The sequence below is a fragment of the Acanthaster planci genome, linkage group LG14, assembly GCF_054643075.1.
Source record: "Acanthaster planci isolate LZ-2023a linkage group LG14, COTS_SCS, whole genome shotgun sequence".
In the NCBI taxonomy this organism is placed as follows: Eukaryota; Metazoa; Echinodermata; class Asteroidea; order Valvatida; family Acanthasteridae; genus Acanthaster; species Acanthaster planci.
In genome coordinates, this window is record NC_141790.1 from 8,063,197 (window position 1) to 8,082,271 (window position 19,075).

General features: G+C 41.0%; 1 protein-coding gene across 8 annotated transcripts in view; it reads left to right on the plus strand.

Annotated features, from left to right (window-relative positions):
- Positions 1-15,167, plus strand: part of LOC110985345 (uncharacterized) — a 45,592-nt gene extending 30,425 nt beyond the window's left edge. For all 8 annotated transcript variants that reach the window (XM_087145675.1, XM_022246311.2, XM_087145676.1 and 5 more), the window contains 22 exons: positions 108-297; positions 898-1,225; positions 1,413-1,532; positions 1,932-2,060; positions 2,637-2,756; positions 2,830-3,030; positions 4,190-4,333; positions 5,147-5,327; positions 5,892-6,045; positions 6,451-6,581; positions 7,164-7,303; positions 7,441-7,582; positions 7,782-7,988; positions 8,338-8,541; positions 8,751-8,933; positions 9,044-9,687; positions 10,037-10,181; positions 10,297-10,518; positions 11,547-11,639; positions 12,194-12,525; positions 12,777-12,978; positions 13,577-15,167. In XM_087145675.1, coding sequence (XP_087001801.1) covers positions 108-297; positions 898-1,225; positions 1,413-1,532; positions 1,932-2,060; positions 2,637-2,756; positions 2,830-3,030; positions 4,190-4,333; positions 5,147-5,327; positions 5,892-6,045; positions 6,451-6,581; positions 7,164-7,303; positions 7,441-7,582; positions 7,782-7,988; positions 8,338-8,541; positions 8,751-8,933; positions 9,044-9,687; positions 10,037-10,181; positions 10,297-10,518; positions 11,547-11,639; positions 12,194-12,525; positions 12,777-12,978; positions 13,577-13,848 — 4,484 coding nt within the window. In that variant the 3' untranslated portion in view covers positions 13,849-15,167. The remainder of the gene's footprint in view (positions 1-107; positions 298-897; positions 1,226-1,412; positions 1,533-1,931; positions 2,061-2,636; positions 2,757-2,829; positions 3,031-4,189; positions 4,334-5,146; positions 5,328-5,891; positions 6,046-6,450; positions 6,582-7,163; positions 7,304-7,440; positions 7,583-7,781; positions 7,989-8,337; positions 8,542-8,750; positions 8,934-9,043; positions 9,688-10,036; positions 10,182-10,296; positions 10,519-11,546; positions 11,640-12,193; positions 12,526-12,776; positions 12,979-13,576) is intronic.
- The last annotated feature ends 3,908 nt before the right edge of the window (positions 15,168-19,075 follow it).

Consider the following 19,075-nt stretch of genomic DNA (forward strand, 5'->3'; position numbering starts at 1 on the left):
AAAAACCCTTCTTCAGTACCTGATACACGTATCTTGTCTCTGAAGGGTCTTGATAGAAATACAAGAATGTAAACTTTGATGATATGATCTTAACATTTTGTTCTCAGATGCTCTCATTGAAAACCTGAACCTCATTCCGGGTCTGACCTACTTTGTGACGGTGACAGCCTGCAATGCTGCTGACCTGTGCATCTCAGTGACCTCTGATGGGGTCATGGTGGATGATTCGCCCCCTGTGCCAGGGCGTGTTTATGACGGGGGTCCAGGGGGTGGGGACATCAACTACCAGTCCTCAAGGTAGATCTAATGCTGTGTTGCATCATAAAAGGAAATGCTATGTTTACAGCCACTATGGATCCAAATGTCAGCTGAATGTGCACAAAACTTGCAATGTAATTGCATGTGATGCATGTATCCACGCGTGAGAGGGATGAAATGGAGCTCATACAAAACAATAGTTATTCCTTCCCATGGAGTTCCAGTTCTGTCTAACAGTTTAAACTAGTGCACCCCGCACCCCTCACAACAGCCAAAGGGTGATTGAGGCCTAAAACTGCACCATGCACATTCTGTGCAATGGAGAACCAGAAGTCAACTCGGCTATCTTTAAGTAATTGTTCGATGAGGTATGGACCTTACGTCTGTACATTCAGTCACTTTTACTTGTATTGACATCCCTATTGCTGTGACTTTTCCTCTGTGAGGTATCAAGATTCCGAAGAAGTGACTTAGTTATCGGTCTACAGAGCACTGTTGTTCCAATTTTTCTTAGTACCACATTATAACCAATTACTGCAAACATCAAAGGCGCCACACCTCTGGAGCCACACCCTCAACTTACATATCAACATGCAGCTCACACATTAACACACTGTCCATTACAATTATGCAATGTAGACTCCAGCTGCGAGCTCATTGGTGGGGTTTTCATGACCCTCACTCTGGCCTCTCCCACTATGAATGGCGCGCGGGCACTACACCAGGAGCTGCGGACATTCTCCCCTCTACCCGCATTGAGCTGTCAGAGGATGCTCTGAGATTCCTGCCGGCATCAGACCAGCTGCCAGTAGGCACCGATATCTACATCACAGTGCGCGCCTATAACCGACTCGGTATGTGGATCGAGGCTACATCAAATGGGTTCCGTGTGGACTCTAGCCCCCCTGATGTGGTGGATGCACCTGCTGTTTATGAGACGCAGGGAATGGCTGTCAGAAACACACTGGTAATTACAATCCAAAAGCAATTCCGAAGTAAGAAAATTCAGATTTATTATTTATTATTTTATCTACTGTAACCTTTGTATTGTATTGCGCTAGGTGGGCAAATATTTCCATCGTCTGTGGTTCAATTCCTGTCTTAGTTTTCAAATTCTGACTTTAAATCTCAATCTGTGTAAATTTTCTATTTAGGTTTTCTGTGATTTGATTCGCTTCTCGTGGAAGTTCAGTGACCCTGAGAGTGGTGTGAAAGATCAGTTCGTCTCTGTCAGCACACACCACAGTGGAGACATAAATATTCCTCCAATAAAGGTACAGAGCTTATCTGTGGGAAAATGGACGGGTGACCATTGAAAGAAGTTGACTGTGATCATTTCTCAAGTCAGGCTGAGGTCCTCTCTAGTGAATTAATTTTTTCTGGGGAGAGGATTGCAAAGGTGTAAACTTGATGTTCTTGTTCAAGAAATGGACATATATTGATCCAGAATCTCAAAAGTCAGAAATCCAAGACAACAAAGATGGCTTGAGATATGGCCAAAGATTCAGTGTCCCAAAAGGAACTGAGTGTGGGAAACAGTAGTGATTAGGATCATCCAAAAACTGATTAACATTTTGAAAATGGGAAGTAAGTTACAATATTGCTGTCTTGATTGCAATGTCTTTGTGATTCAATGAAATTGTTGGAATTTTTGTACTCTTAACATTTGGTAGATTGCAGGGAGTGAGCTGGACCACACATTCACCAATCTGACGTTACATGAAGGCAGTCTTTACACCATAACCGTGGTGGCTTGCAACTATGCTGGCCTCTGTACCAAGGCCGAGACTGAACCTGTCTTGGTGAGTAGTATTTACTGTCCCAGATGATAATTGCAAATCAGCCAGTTTAAGAGACTTTTTGTCATTAACACATTCAGAAAAATCTCACAACAGTTGCTACAGCTTCTCAAATGGCTACAGCGTGTCAAACGGCTACAGCTTCTCAAATGGCTACAATTTGTCAAATGGCTACAATTTGTCAACTGGCCACAGCTTGTCAAATGCCTACAGGTTGTCAATCCGCTACAGCTTGTCAAATGGCTACAGATTGTCAAATGGCTACAGCTTGTCAAATGGCTACAATTTGTCAACTGGCCACAGCTTGTCAAATGCCTACAGCTTGTCAAACCGCTACAGCTTGTCAAATGGCTACAGATTGTCAAATGGCTACAGCTTGTCAAATGCCTAAGGCAACATGTCATCAGGATTGTTTTGGACATCGTATAATCGAAGCATCAAGCAGCGGTGACTGTAGCTTTTTTTTTCAAATTTGTTGTCGTTCTTGCTTGTGTCATAGAGGGTGTACATCCATATCTAACATATGTCGAGGGTGTACATCCATATCTTACATATGTCATGTCATTTGAATTTAATCAGGTTGATGGAAGCCCACCGTCCGTCGGGACGTTTGCTGTAGGTACAGAAAGTGCTGCAAACTTGGAGCGCCATCACATCATCTGGATTGATCCAACCGAACCAGCAAAGCTAAGCACAACTGTGAGTAGCTTTCTTGGCATTTGAAAACCCTTGAAACTTTCAGAAATTACACCATATCCTGTTTTTGAAACAGCTTGACGGAAATGACTTCACCACCAATGCTCCCCCATCTCCCCCGCGCCACCACTCCGGCTGGATGACGTGGCTGGAAGACACCAGCACCTCCACTGGCTCCTTAGCTCTCGCCTGGCTGGGATTTGCCGATGTACACTCTGGGGTCAGCCACTACTTGGTCTCTGTTGGACGCACATATGGTGGCTCAGAGCTCACTCCGGTATGTACAAATCTGTTCGCTATGGGCAATGGCACTCCTGCAGCTGATTTCACGAAACTTTACACTCTGGCATAATGTCACTTAATATGCCACACTTTATTGCATGCGTTGCACAACAAGGCAAGAGTGATTTCCTCAGATGAGTGCACTGCAAAAGTCTGCAACTTGTGCAACAAATTATGGCATAACTTACACAATCATGTTTAGGTGGCGTAAGTTGTGCTGAACAAAGCAGAAATGAATAATTTGACTGACTCTTCGTTTTTAGTTAAGGCTCATCATTGCTGAACTCGAAGCTTATATGGGAAACATGCAACTTAGTTTTGGAACGTAATGAAAGCCAATTGTTTGGTTGCAATAGAACTGCGAGATTTTCTTCCCGGTTCGGAAGAAGATAAGAGAATGAATTTTTCAAAATGACTGGTGAAGGTAAATTTGCTGTTTGATGAATGCTGTAATATTACGAAGGAACCGCCATTGCAAAAGACATGATTGTCCTCGTTCAAGAAATGATAATTAAAACATTGTGCGGCTCAGCAACTCTTCATGATATCAAACTGAAATATATTTACACATCTAGGGCACAAATTTGTGGCGCAAGGCTTACTCATGGTTCAAAGTTATGCCATGTTTCATGAACTCGGCTCCTGGTATATTTTTCAGTAATAACGACGTTGCATTTTATCATTGTCACTGAAGGCTGTCTTTCTCTGATGCAAGAGTACTGACATATTTCTGTTGAATAATGCTAGGCAGGTAAAAGTATGTGCTATGTTGTACTAAAAGCTGACGGTTCTAATTTCATATTCTCAGTTGTCTCTTGGTGAGACTTTGGTAGCATCTGCTTTTAGTTTTAACAAGTCTCAAACAGGGACTTTAAAAAAATTCAAATTCCCTGGTTTTTGGTACTTCAATTTTAGGATAGGATGTAATACCAATTCATGATATCATGGAGATGAAACTCTATGATGACGCTGTGAGAATCATCTTAATCTGTATTCTCTCATCAACTGCTGTTAACTTCTACCTCTTGCGTTTTAAATTAAAAAAATAAATCCATCTTTTATTTTTTCCCTCATATTTGTTACATTTTGTGAAACAAAATACTACCCTATCATCTGCTTAGTATTGATACATGTTCCTCTGTTCCCTTTGACAGAGTGGACCATTCCGTGTCAGCCACAACAACGATGGCATACCATTGGATGAAGGCATCGTACAGGGAGCTGTCATACCTCTAGAGGGCAGCATCACAGGCCACAGTCATCCTTATCTCTTCATCTCCATCTGGGCTGTAAATAGGGTCAGTGAGTTCATTGTGATTTATCCTGTCCTGTGGTAGACAGTGAGGTAATGGTGAAAATCTAGAAGGTCTTCAACAATAATATCTTGTCTGCCTGTTTTGTAACAAGTATTTACCCTCTGTAGGTTAAAGTCGACTCCTTTGTCAAATGTTTTAATGTGACAAAGTAAAAAACGTTGGGTCCTCAAAATCAGAACACCCTTTTCTGACAAACATGTCCTCTGTAAGTTCAAATAGAGAACCTCTCTGATGAATTTAAACTCTATTGGGATTATATTTAAGTTAGTACTCATCTAATCTACAACTTGTGGAATTCATGCATTATTAATAAGGGAACAAATATGTGATTGGCTGGTCTTAAACATGCGTTTAGGACCGGCTCAGTACGCGATTGATGCCCGAGCCGCAGGCATTCAGTCTTCTGAGACTGAATGCACGTTTTTTCCCATTCATAAATACCTTTTTAGTCAGCGAGTCAAAACAAGTCAATATAAGACGGATTTCCAACGATTTTGTTGTAGGATTTTACTTTCTTTTTCCTGAACACCCTCATCCATTTTATTGTATAGTTGTCCAAGAGAATCTCTTTGTATGGACTTGGCGCGTGTGGTGTGCCGCGTGCACACAGACTCTTAACCAATCAGAATCAATGAAACTGTCTCGTATCCAGGTGCCAGTACGTGATTTACACAGCAGGCATTATCACTTCCAAGCATTACCAAATGTCAATACACGGTCAAGTTGCACGTTGTTGAAGAGGGAGACTGTCTGAGGTATTTATAAATTTGTATTAATTTATATTGTTTGACTCAGGTTGGCCTGCCTAGTAAGCGCCACCATTCAACATTTGAAGCCTCCCCTACTCTGCCCGGGGAGGGCGCTCTGGTTCTCATGCGACGCTGCTCGCCTGCAACTTGCGAGGGCCACTGCGCCTGCGCACCGATTGACAGAGTTTGTGCGACTTCACCGGGGTCGTGTGTGGATTTCAGCAATAGTAAGTTGAGCTTATGGCTACAAAAACCATCTGAGTTTCAAATGCATATGGGGTGCACTTGGCCCGATGGGGTAGAAGTGGGCATTAGTGATTTACTGTAGGAGTTGTATAGCTACAAAGTAGGTGCCTACCGTGACCCCTCTGTTACTTCCCTCCAGTTATTGTGAATACCACTTGCATGCAGTGGACTAATCCATTTCGGATATGTTTATTGGAACAAGATTGACAGACTTCATTCTGTGGCTGTTAGATACCATTGGATGATGTTAGATGGTGTTGGAGGTAGTACGTAACCGAGAGAAAACTTAAAAAGAGCCCGTTGAAGGGGAAATGATTGAAAAAGTCCACTGAATGAAGGCTTGCAAAGCCAAGTTAAAAAATCCACACATCGATGTAACGTCCATTAAATGTACAACTCTCAGCTTAGACATAAAATTTACACTTAGATTGCTTCTGTGAGTTGTCTTGAAAGAATCAACTTTAAGTAATGACACCTTATGTATAAAGTTGATTCTGTTCTTTGGTCCTGACATTAGCTTGTTGCCTTGTGCTTTTTTTCATCAGGTAATCCCAACCATGAAATAGAAGTCTTGGATGTATTGAGCCTAATGTCATTCAACGATACTGACCTTGTCAATGACATTGATGATACTGCCACTCAGCACATGATGGCTGCAGTGTGGAGAGTCACTGAGCAGAAAGGGCTGGATGTCAAGTGGTGAGTTTGATAAAATGTCATAAAATTGATAATAATGATAATGGTGCTCAGCACTCGACAGTTGCAGTGTTGAAATTCTCTGGGGCTGGATTTCATGGAGTGATTCTTGATGATAAAGCGTATCAGTTTGGAATTTGTTATTGCTTATGAAGACATTCAGATTACAGGTTCCTTTCTCAAAAAGTGGGGCTGACAATTTCACCCTTTGGTATATGATTTCCTCTCCTGATAACCAGCAGTATACCTCGATAACACTTGCAGAAAGCCTGAACCGTGTTTCCCTTGCAATAAAATGCACTTGAAGTGGACAACACATTGAATATGCATCTTGTCAGCATATGTGCACTGACACAGTTCTTCTGTTCTTGTCTTGTTTCACCATAAAAACCATTTTTTCTTTTATAGGTATGAGTGGAGTGTAGGTGATGATTCCAATTCCTCTGCCACAGAGCCGGCAGGAGTCTTTGATCCAGCCAGGGAAAGAATATGGTTCGATGTCGGCCAGGACAATCATGCCGTTATCACATTTGATAAAGGTATACGGAAATGCGTACGTGGCAGGTTCTTCCGTCTGTTCCACTTTCTTGTGTATGCTGACCGTTGTGCCTTTGATCACTTTAAGTTGTTTGTGGATAGCTGATTGGCTGCCTGCCAGACTGGTTGCACAGGCAACTTCTGCATTCTGTGCTTGTTTGTGATGCTTTGTGCATAACGCACTTGTATACTTCCGAATCTTGATGAAAAACTTATGCCAGTCTAATGCAGGATTTAGACTAGAAAATCTTGAAAACAATAGCCAGAGTATTTTGTGCTTATAACAATCTAATGTAGTATATTGTAATGTGAGAAAAAGCATCACAAAATATCAGTCCTTATCCCATCCATTCCAATTGAATTGCTAAATTTTTAGTGTAGGGGCTTATCCCTTGACTTTGAGTTTTAAATTTGTGGGGTTCGAGTCAAGAGAACTTTAGCTTTTTATATAGGTTTTGGTCATGTGTGACCAAATTTTCAGAAATATTTGCTTAATTTTTAGCGTTGGCACTGCTTTGTGCAAGATCAAGGTCCATCAAGTTTGCAAGATGATGAGCAGTGTGTTGGCATGTTGTCTTTTACAGATAGGAAACTATTTGCTGGACTCAGATATCACGTGTTCATCCGGGCCTGGTATGATGCCAATACGTATGCTGTGTTCAGATCAGATGGCGTAACTCCTGACATCAAACCACCCAAAATCTCGACGGTCAGAGGCAAAAAGGTTGGTAGCACATTGGTAGAAATCGATAACATGTCCATGTGCGTATGAGGAGCTCCTCACTGTCTTGTGCATGGCACAAATGCTGGTTATTTTAGTGTGCGAGGAGGATTCCCAGGGAGACATTTTTTCATTTTCAGGTCAAGGATCTTGCAAGATCTGATTCCAGGAAAGACACTGATTACATAACGGAACCAAGTATTGTCTCCATCTCCTGGGAAGGAGTGTTTCTGGACAGTGCGATGTCGCATTACCAGGTGTCTCTCAGTACCTATCCAGGAGGTAAGTAATCAGTTTGGTGTATTGGTCTTTTCCTTCACTCTCTGGACTTCCACTGAGGAGAGTTTCATTTCAGTTCTGTATCAAATTCTACAGATATTTCTTGTATTTATGGACACACAACACCAATTCCTAAAAGAGAAGAACTTTCCACAGGAAAAATCACCTGCCTGAATAAACATATTTCTTAATGGGATATCAGGTGAAGATGTCCGTCAGTTTGCAGACCACACCTTTCCAGCCAGTGTCTCCTCTACGCAGTTCAGCAGCCTGAACCTACTCAGGGGTCAGCGGTATTACAGCAACGTACGTGCATTCAATAAAGCCGGCCTGCACACGCTCAGAAGCAGTGATGGGTTTGTGGTGGACAGGAGGGGGCCAGATCCAGGCCTGGTGTTTGATGGGATCGGTATGCAGTTTGAGTTTTTCATTGGTGCCAGTTTTTTGTAGAGTAAGGAATGTGACTGAAACCGAATTTAATTCAACAATTTATAAAACTAATCAGCTCCTTCAATTAAGGCATCTAAGCCTAAATCAGTAGTCCCAGTGAGTAGTTCCATGTTTGTGGTGTGGCCAGATCTTACGTCCAAAGTCAAAATGCTGGCAATATTCACCCATGGTACTGAGTGTGTCTTATTACCAGGTCTAATATTAATTTAGCCATGTGAAATCGAGAATTCTGGATCTGTGACAGTTTTCCTTGAGATTTAATAACAAGGTTCATAAGATCAATGGAAATCTTTCCCTGTTTACCACAGACCTACACGATCTAGAGTACCAGAACTCCAGCGCGGTCATCTCAGCCTCCTGGCACGGATTTGTGGATCTGGAATCCTACATAGACCATTATGAGTGGTGTGTTGGACAGACCCCCGGCCCGGCAGATGACGACATTTTGCCATGTACCAATGTTGGGATTAATCTGTCTGTTACTCGCGCTTTAGCTGTTCCTCTCACTGAAGGTAGGAGATTGGTGAGCCTTGTTTCCGTGTGGAATCCGGAATTGTTTATGTTCAGTGCATTGGTTAAGACAGTTTTGATGTTGCTTTGTGAATATTGATCGACTTTAACATACCAAGGTTTTGGAAGCATAGAATTTTAAAATAAATTTGGTACGTGTGTGAAAATAATGAGTTTTTGAGGACAAGATTTGGTTTCTTTCCGTCATCAGGTGTGAGGTATTACTCCAAGATCTCAGCTACTGATGCAGCTGGCCTGCAGTCACTGACAGTCACTTCAGATGGGTTCGTGGTGGACGTTACTCCCCCTTTGCCAGAAGAATGTGTCCTTCTTGGAGATAACTTGATCCAGAATCCATCATTCGAGGGGATGCAGAAGTCTATTAACCCAACAGGTGACCCAATACATTGCTTTGAAACATTTTGAAACATACATCAGCAGGCACAAACAAGAGGTATTCAAGATTACTGAGAGTGACTCTTCTGACAATTTTTCTCTTTCCAGAAATAAGCCTCGAAGATGTATCAACAGATAGTGTTGAAAACATGACACACACAAGCACAACAGCTACATCACTTTTTGATGCTCATTCAGTTACGTATGAAACTACGGCAGTGTCGTCAACAGAGTCAGTAACAGTGGAATCCAATCACAGTAGTGATTCTTACAGCTATCCCACAGCTCCAACTATTCTGACCACTCAAACAACATTGGCAACTGGTAATGTTACCGATGATGCACAATTACTGTCACTACAGCCTTGGACTGTTGACTTGGGTAGCCATTTTACTCTGGTTGCTGCGGGGAAGAAGGTTGCCCATGATGGAGATTCTTTCCTGTCTCTCCATGGTTCCATCTCCCAAGCCTTCAACACAACACCGGGAGACCACTACCAGCTAGTGGTCTTTGCCAGTCATGCTGTGCCTTCCCACAATCCTTTGCTGAATCAGGAAGGTCGCATTGAGGCCCCAGGGTTGCATCGAATCTTTAAGTTGTATGACAGACCTGCACACGGCCACTCTGACCAGAGTCTTGGGTCCATCAGGTGGCAACAGCACAGGTTTTACTTCACAGCCAGTGAAGATATCTCAACACTGAAAATCTCCTCAGTGGGACCATCTAATGGAATCCTGCTCGATGACTTGCAGGTAGATTAACAGATCTGTCATTGGAAGAATTAGTACCTTCCTTCTAATCTGAAAAAATATATAAAGTAACCAGAACCTCTGTCTTTATACACTGTAAACTTCAGTTTAGAGCTGATATACACATTGCAATTTTATAATTTCGAATTTCTAATGTATTAATCATTTACTTACTTCTGATTGTCAGGTGCATAGACTCTTTACTTAAGATGAACAGCATTAATGGCTCAAAACTTTTAGGCTTCTCATCAGAAACCTTACCACAAAAGTCAGTTTTTGGTAATCCGAGACACTCGCATGATTCAGTTATTCACATTCTTAGATGTGAAAGGTGTTTATGCTATCTCCATAGGTGAGGATAGTTTCAACTGGACCGAGCAGTGGGGATGGATCTGTGGAAGTCCACACCCAGTTTATTCACAGCTGGTCATCCATACAGGCCAAGTGGCATTTCATGGATCCTGAGAGCCCCATAGTAGTCTACAGCTGGGCCATCGGTAGGTTGAGGCATCTGCCATGGTCATTCAGGCAGAATGGCACGTTATTGTCCCTCAGAACCTCATGGTGGGCAACAGAGGGAATAACCTTTGTGTTTTTCTGTAAATATGCCAGGCACCACAAGGGGCGGCACCCAGTTACAGAGCTTCACATCAGTGGGCACAGAAACAGATGCTATCAACACTGACCTGAGATTGGCACATGGCTCCTATGTGTATGTCACCGTGATGGCAAGAAATGCTGCTGATCTAGTTGCCACAGCAATTTCTGACCCCAAGCTGATTGATCTAACACCGCCCACAGTGCATTATGTAACTGACGGTGGTGGTGCACATGGTATGACAAAACACCGATAGTAATGATAGATATACTAAATATGGAAACTATGTGATATGATCCAGGAAAACCCATAGGATGTCGCAGAACTTGTTTTGGAGATAATGGCAAAATAGTCTCAAATTTTGGTTTTGAACAAATTGAGATTTTTAAAAACCATTTTAATTGTTAATATCCAAAACATTCTTGTTTGATGCCATTACAGATTCGATATGCGGTCTGTGGGTCAGTCGAATTGGTGTATTCTCAATGAAATGTTTACTCAGAACTTTAGAGCTTGATATCTGAAAATTTGGTCAGCCGGGTTCTTAAAACTCCCTGAGAGTGCAACTCAATTATAGACAACCTAGAGCGATGAATTAGAGTGTCTTTATTTTTATGTTGATGTTTGTCATAAAATTACAAATTTCACAACATGAATGGCTTTCTCAGATCCCATCGCAAATACATTTATATAAATATGTGTCATGCAAACATATTCCTTTATGCTCACAGCCGATTTATTATCCCTGCTTGTAAGTTATTAGCCTTGCAAGTAAATTTCAGGTTTCACAGAGCGTGCAGCCAGAAGATCAGGCATAGCTGCGATGTCTACCAAGCTTGTCCCAAATCCTCCAATGTCAATATGATTTTAGATGCACCCTAGGGGGTTAGGGTTGAGAGGCAATAGATAATAGAGTGTCTCAGTCAGTGTCACAGACATCTTATCCCCTCTGTTTCACATTCTTCTGTGAATAGAGACGAGACAATAAATATTGCTTAAGGAATGCAGCAACAAGGAGACAGGAATGTAGATTCTGCCTTAGGAAAAAAAGATGACGATATCTTTGCATTCTTGCATACTTCTTGTGAGGATAGGAACCCATTAAATGAAATGTGTCTAGTTTGTAAGGGCACATCATGTCCCCTTGTTTCGTTGACAGCCAAGCATTCACTCAACTCCAGTGTATTACAATGCAGTGCAGACAGTTCTTAAAAATACTTTACTCTACACCCAGTTTTATGCAGTTACAACATTTCTCCCACAGATGTAGACTTTACTGCAAATGGTACATCTCTCACCTTCCATTGGTCAGCATCTGACCCTGAGAGTGGCATTGACCGCTGTGAGTGGGCACTTGGTAAGTTAACATCTGCCATTCTTTGACTTGATCAGTTGCTTAGCGTCCATCAGCCCTGAGAGAGTAAAAGTTGCCCTTCATCTGACTATCAGGTCACCAGTGTCTGATTCCCAGTGTGGTAGAATCTGATAGTTGTCATCTGAGTTTTAAGGTTATTTACTCTTAATGCGTGGCCATCGTTTGTCCTAGCTTGAGGGTATCGGATTGTTAATTGGTCAGTACTTATGTCAGTTGGGCAGCATGTTAATCCAACATGAGAGTCTGCCCCTCTTCAGCAGATATCTGACCGTGTTTAGGTTGGACTGTGACACTTTTTTAATGTCTGTCCCTAAGTATGCAAGCGTCAGAGCAGTTAATCGGCATCCGATGCTGAATTTTTCAGAATCTCACTCCAGCATCTAACCATCAGCTGGGAAGCATCTGACCCATGGTAAATGTCTTAACATTGTTCAATGACATCTGATGCCCAGTTTTTCAGCATTTGATCATCCCGTGGTCAGTGCATAAACTGACCCCGGTAAGAGACTTACTTCAGGTTTTATTTTTATGTCCAGGATCAGAACCTGGACTCGATGACATCCTTCCCAGCTCTCTATCAGCGAATGCCACTTCCAGCATCACCACCAGTCTACCCCAGGTCATGGTTGAAGGTCAGCGCCTGTATGTCACTGTCACATGCTATAATCAAGCTGAGCAGTCGTCATGGAAATCATCTGATGGTGTCACCATAGTGACAGAGCCTCCCACCTCAGCAGCTGCTGTTGTCAAAGTGAAGACCTTATCAGAGACCCAATATGGAACACAAGATGGTTACCAGTCTCATAGAGATTCCCTCAAAGGATCATGGGATGGATTTAAAGATCCATTTGGCATTGATTATTATGAAGTGAGTACATATATATTTTAATTGTCTGTGTGGTGCGTTTAGGAGAAATGTGAACAAGAATAGTCTCTTCATATCCTTTTTTCTGTAATCCTCATACCATAAGAAATTTAAGGGAAAAGTGAGTTGGGTCTTGATATACAGTAAGATAAAGTGAGTTCCATCAGTTGAAAGATCACATTAAGTTCTGTGGGCTAGGAAAAAACCCTGTCAACCATAACATCATTGTAAATGAACATTCTCCCCCAATCCAGTGCCATCTTAGTGGACCCAGTGCCGTTGCATCCTGGAAGCCTTGTGGGTCTGCATCAGAGACCCATCTTGATTGGTCAGGTCTTAGCCTGGTTGATGATGCAACATATAGCCTGTCAGTCAGAGCCGTCAATCATGCTGGTCTGAGCAGTGAGGCTGTCTGTGGCAACTTCACAGTGGTGTCATCCAAGCCAGCTGTAGGAGGTATGTGACCACTTTCAAAACCTTCCTGCTGTGGGAAGGAAAAAGGTTTAGCAGGGTTATCATTATGAGAATTAATGGTGATTTTCAGTTCCCAACTTCCACGTTGTGTTATTATTAAAGTTTTGACCGAGAAGAAAGTTGGGAATAAAGAATTTAATTGATAGCAAGCCAAGATATGCATCTCGCTGAAAGATACCTGTTTAAATAGCTAGCTTACTTAAAACCAGTGCTATCATACAGTAATTTTTCCAAGTGTCACAGTTGTACTGTCTCATTTTTATCCGAGACACCTTGATGTCCTGGCTAATAGTTGAAATCATGTGTTGTTCATATATACACTCGCAATCTTGAACACATTACCCATGAGGATTAAATTTGCCCACATCAACAGCTGAATCAGCAGAGCCTGTAAAAAACCAAATTAACCAGGAAATGTTTTGTCTCATAAAGATAGTACCTTGTGATTGCATGGGACTTTAGTGCTTCAAACACAGGTGTAAATTACAAAAAAGTTACTTTAACCTCCTCTAAACAATGAACCCTGACACGTGACATTGGTAGCCACCTTTCAGCTTTTGTGGTTTCCTTTTTTCGTCAGATCTAAGCCTGATCAGATCTTCTTGGCTGGGTGATGGGATGGTAGTGCTTGCCTGGGATAGCCTATTCTCTAACCCATCCTCCTCCTTGGTGTATGAGGTATCACTGGGTACCATCCCAGGAGGTAGTGACATCATGCAGTGGGTTGAAACCATGGAGACCGATATTCGTGTCTCACCGCTGGCACTGTACACCGACTACCACTTGACGTTGACTGCCATCAATGCAGTGGGTTTGTCAGAAACGGTGAACAAGATCATTAACAATGCCTAGCACACCTTTGCACAGCTGAGTCCATCTTAGTGCCAGAGTGTCATTTGTAAGGATATTGCAAGCGAAAACCGTGTGGAACAATTGCTTGCCATTAATTTAGTATAGCAGGAGTCGCTCTGATTATGAAGAGGAAAATGTGTTTCAGTGAAAACGTTTACAAGAGAAATTCAGAGGCCATGTTTAAATGAATGGGGCAAGGCACTTGTCAATCCAGATATTAGCTGAAAAGCCTGGAAATAACAAATACAATTTATGATTGGTTCTCGGTATTAAGTGTCATTGATTACGAGACTTTTACCTTTGGAGGCTCTGCTGAGATTTGCACAAATTAAAAACCTCAAAATATCTAAAACTGTAAGCATATTTGGTGTAATATCATAACAAAATGTTTGTCCCTTTGCATTGCAGAAGTTCACATGGAATGATTAACGGGACGGTAATTCTCATTTATCTGTTCTTCTTTTGCTAAACAGTTACTTTTGCCTTTTTTGATACTTTAGGCAAATTGTATTCATTGAATTGAATTTTACTCTTCAGCTTTGAACAGCTTGTTGTGTTTTTTCTTGCGTTTACTGCTTAGATCTTTTTCTGCACAAATGCACATTTTGTTGTTGTATTGCCCCACTTTCTGTTGAAATTCACAATTTGTCATGAAAATCACTGCTTTAATTCCTGTGTTTTGTTTATAGATTTTATTTAGAATATTTATCAGTTTCTTTTTGCATTTTTCTATCTTTTTTTTGGTAGGCATTGGCCACCGGCTATCTTCAACTCCGTCCATGAGCAGACTTAATATCTTAAAGCCATTTTGTGTTTGTTTATTCATTTTTAGAGTTACATTTTACTTTAGAGCGGCTATAATGAATAAAGCTACATAATTGTTTAATATTTATCTGATGGAATAGAAAAGAAAGCAAAGTGAAGTTCACACGTAAATCGTAGAGATGTGAATAGTTTGGCAATTATACTTCGAAAACAATCGTTCGTCTGATTTTTTTTGCCTTGTTAGTTTGATATACATTATACACCTCCTTCAATGACCCACACATGGAAGCCCATGGAATGGGTCAACAAACAGTGCTGGTACCCAAACGCTGCGACCGAAGCATGTTGGCAGGTTCTGCACGAGCAGATAAAAGCTGTTCAAAAGAGCAGCATACGGAAGATGTGGTATTATCTACAGATATGGGAGTAAAGTTGTTTAATCCGCTCCAACGGATGGCAGTGGTATGGTGACATTGCGATTTAGTACGCTGTGGTCGTGAGGAAAAACTAAAGATTAAAATTAATAAAAGAGAAATAAATGAAACACAATTTAAGTCGCTGATCTGGAGTGGTCACACAGTTTTTAAAAGGAGATGGTGAAAATTGATGGTTGCAGGATCAGGAGGGTTTGTCGCGCAAAGGCTCCCTCAAAGGATCTAGGAGGTCGCCGTATCTGTTGCACCCCAGAGAAAGTTCTGTGTCAAGCCCCTCTGTAACAGGATTAACAGTTACAACCACCTGTCTCATCAGATTCTGTCATGTTTTTCTTCCAAATAAGACAGGGGTTTACAGTCTGTTCGCCTTGGACGGAAGGTACCGTCCCCAAACATCGTTCTAGGGTTCACATCGGTTCAGAAACAAGCCGTGGCTTATTCTTTAGTATGACGGTTGCACATTTTATTTCCTCTCATATTGTTGCCCAACATCATATCGGCCCCTATTATTAATGTTGAACATCTGCAACGGTGAGTGCCACAAACCATAATCAAACTGATTGCTTCCGCTTAGTCGTGACCTATAGTGGTTGAAACATGGCGTGCTCCCGTAGTAAAGTGCGTTGTAGGTGTTGTTTAGCAAAAGTACAGCCAATTGTCAGTGCAGTACTCAGCAGGGTAGTAGTCCCAGCGCTGTACCGGCAGTCCACTTTGTTATTCGGTAAATAACACTTTTAACAAACTTTTCTATGGGAGGAGGCTGTTTGCTGATGTTTGATACCCACAATTGGTCATGTGACTCCGCAGGCGCAATCGGTCTTTAAACCACTTCACTAATATATTCATAATTATGCATACATGCGCACAAAGGGCCTTGGCGGTAAGAAGTGTGAGCGGGCCATTGAAAAGGTACAGGGGTGTGACTTTGACGATATTTTTCTCTTAGGTTTTCAGGCTTGGTTCATTTTTTCTTCAGAAAATTCCATTAAATCTTTTGCTATCAGTTTCTAATTTAAGTAGGTTTTTTAGTGCTCTGTACAAAGACTCAATGATCGTGATTTTTCTTGTGCGCACGAGATCGCCGTTTCTTAGTATGGCCCCTTCCGTCGTAAGTAGTATAAATTACATCTTTAGTGTTCTTGGAGTCAACCTGTGCATTTTTAAACACGTACACTGATGTTAATGTGCATGTACTGTACGTACATAGCTTACCATTGAACCTGGTTATAGCTTATTAAGGGAGTAACACTGAAAGAAAGGGTATCAAGTTGTTGCGTTTGGAGTTGTGCGAGACAAAATGCAGATTCCAAAGAGAAAGGGATCTGGTTCTACAGAATTCCCAAGAGCAGAAAGCAGCGAATCGAATGGGTACAGTAATTCCATTCATCTAACCTCAAATCTCTCTTTAAAATATGTAATCCATAACCACAGACACACAAATACCTATCCCCTCCAACCCAGAACAAAACTACCTAAAATCAAACATTTCACTGAAGCTCAAATCCTAACATCATGAAATCACCTTCGACTACGTCCATTAGAAGAAGTCGCAAATATCCCCCATCGATGCACCCTTAAACCTAACCGCAACCTCCTACTCAACATCACTCTAGACAACCTGATAGAAATACAAAAAACATCGCTAAATACGAAACATCATCAGAATTTCTGACAAAAACATGAATGAATATAAATGAATACAGACGAGTCTGATTTTATAGAGATCATTTCTACCCTAAATTCTCCCCCTATCAGACTACCTTCCATGGACCGCTTTCCAAAAGTCCACAAACTAAAATCTCTGCCCTCCCCTCCAATAAGCACCTTCTCAAAGGAAGACCAATTATCACTGCCCACATGCTGTTGGATCACTTCACCCGTTTCTAAAATTCTCGGTTTTTTATTTGAATTATTTGCTTAGGCTCTTTGACTATAAGTTTTCTGAGTTTAACCTCCCTTAGCCTATTCTTAAATTCTAAAACACTAATTGACCTGATCGGTTCTGACGATTTTCCTTTATCTCCTTCGACAGTTTATATACTAAAATCACTCCACAAGACATTGCAGAAACGCTGTTTAACGTCACTGCAATCTGCGACGTACCATTCTCTTACTATTATGTATTGGTTCGACCTTTATAAATACAGCAACTTCAGCACTGGTAAATTTTATTTAAACAAAATCTAGGCGTGGCTATGGGGAGCTACCATTCTGCATAGATCGCTTATCTTGTGCTGGTATGTAAAGAATACTTGTTCTTAAAGAAACATAAACAATAATATAAAGATTTTTGCCAGATATATTGATGACGGCTTCATCTTCCACCACATCACAGTCAATCTGATAACATACAAATTATCAATCTACTTGCCTCCATATACCCCACATACACCCCATCAATTTTACAGTCAATAAAAAAAGAAACGTGTCCTAGACCTACAATTATCTATTAACCATCACACACTACACAATAAAATATATTTCACAATCTATCAAATACCTTTTCGAAATTTCACATACACACATTCCAGTTCAAATCAGTTTCCTATTCTTCTCCTGCATAATTAAAAGAGAATACCACGGATATCGAACCCACTCTGCCAACTACCCCTACAAGAATCCATCCATATAAGCAATCTATTCAAATCAAGATTAATTAAATGCAGATTTTAGAAATCGTTCATCAATACTAAACTCATTTCGACTACGTTTCTTCATGAACATTTCACATTCTCAACAACAAGAAGATTAATATTTTCTACAAGAGCAAGTATAGCAAAACGAATAATAAAATTCTATGCCAGAAATCATGCACAAATACAAAAAATCAATCGAAAACAAATTCCATATCCAAGCCTCAGTTACCAACTACAAGAATCTTAAGAGTTAATTTTTCATCAGCCGTAAATTCTACCGTAAAAATCAATTCCTTTTTCCTAACTCCGTGAATTACGACCAGTCACTATTTTGTCCCTAATCATGTAATACAGACTGGCTTTTTCAGTTTCAAGCTGATATCGCATGCCAGCCCTTAGTGCCTGCCTTCGTCATGATCATCGTTACGACCCCGGAAAAATCTCTACGTCTCCTGTTTAATTCCCTAACCCTTAATAAACCCACGTATAAACTCGCTCTCCTTTTTACCTGTAATTTCTCTTACACTCCTATATTCCTTCCAAGTCATCCATATTCTCCTTAATCCCCCGACGTCACTCTTGATTTCTTAATGTAACTCTTAATTCCAAACACGTATCAGTTGCTTTTCCAATAGTAATCTCCATTCCCATGTATAACGCCTCGATTGTTCATAATCTTACAATTCCTATCTCCAATACATAATAGGCATGTTAGTTTTTCCACCCAATAGTTTTCCCCTATGTTAGGCCTTGATCTTTGATCTTAGTTCACCACAGTACATTGATCTATCCATAGACATATATTTCATAATGCTATCCAACTGCTCACGTTCCTCTGTTAATACAACCTCAGTAACTATCCAATCGGTATATCCACAAAGATCCATTTCCACGAATGTTCCAGTTGTTCCCCTACCTTGTAAATACAAGCTCAGTAATTATTCTACTGATGTAACCACGGGATGCCAGCTCCACTTTGTATTCACCAATTTATCCTGAGAAATCCACTTCCACTGTAAAAATCCACCTGCTCTAGCATATCCACTCACACCGTATTTAGCACCTTGTCACGTAATCTATGAACAAAAGATTTTTTTTGTATTTTATATACAATTAATGCTATCAACTAGATTAATTTATATATCCTTGCACTTTACATTTAATTATTGTTTTAGTTCGTCACTTGTAAACACACAGCGTGTCTTCCCTTGAACCTACTAGATATAGACTCAACATTTGTGACATTATTTTGTTGCCCTACTTGATTACAATTTTACGTCCCGAAACCCATCGGCCCTATCCCCACCACGTGTTATCCAAGCGGGCTCACTCGGACACCTGGCCTAAAAACTCCTTTATACTCTTTTTTGCCGAAATGGACAAAGTCCGAAA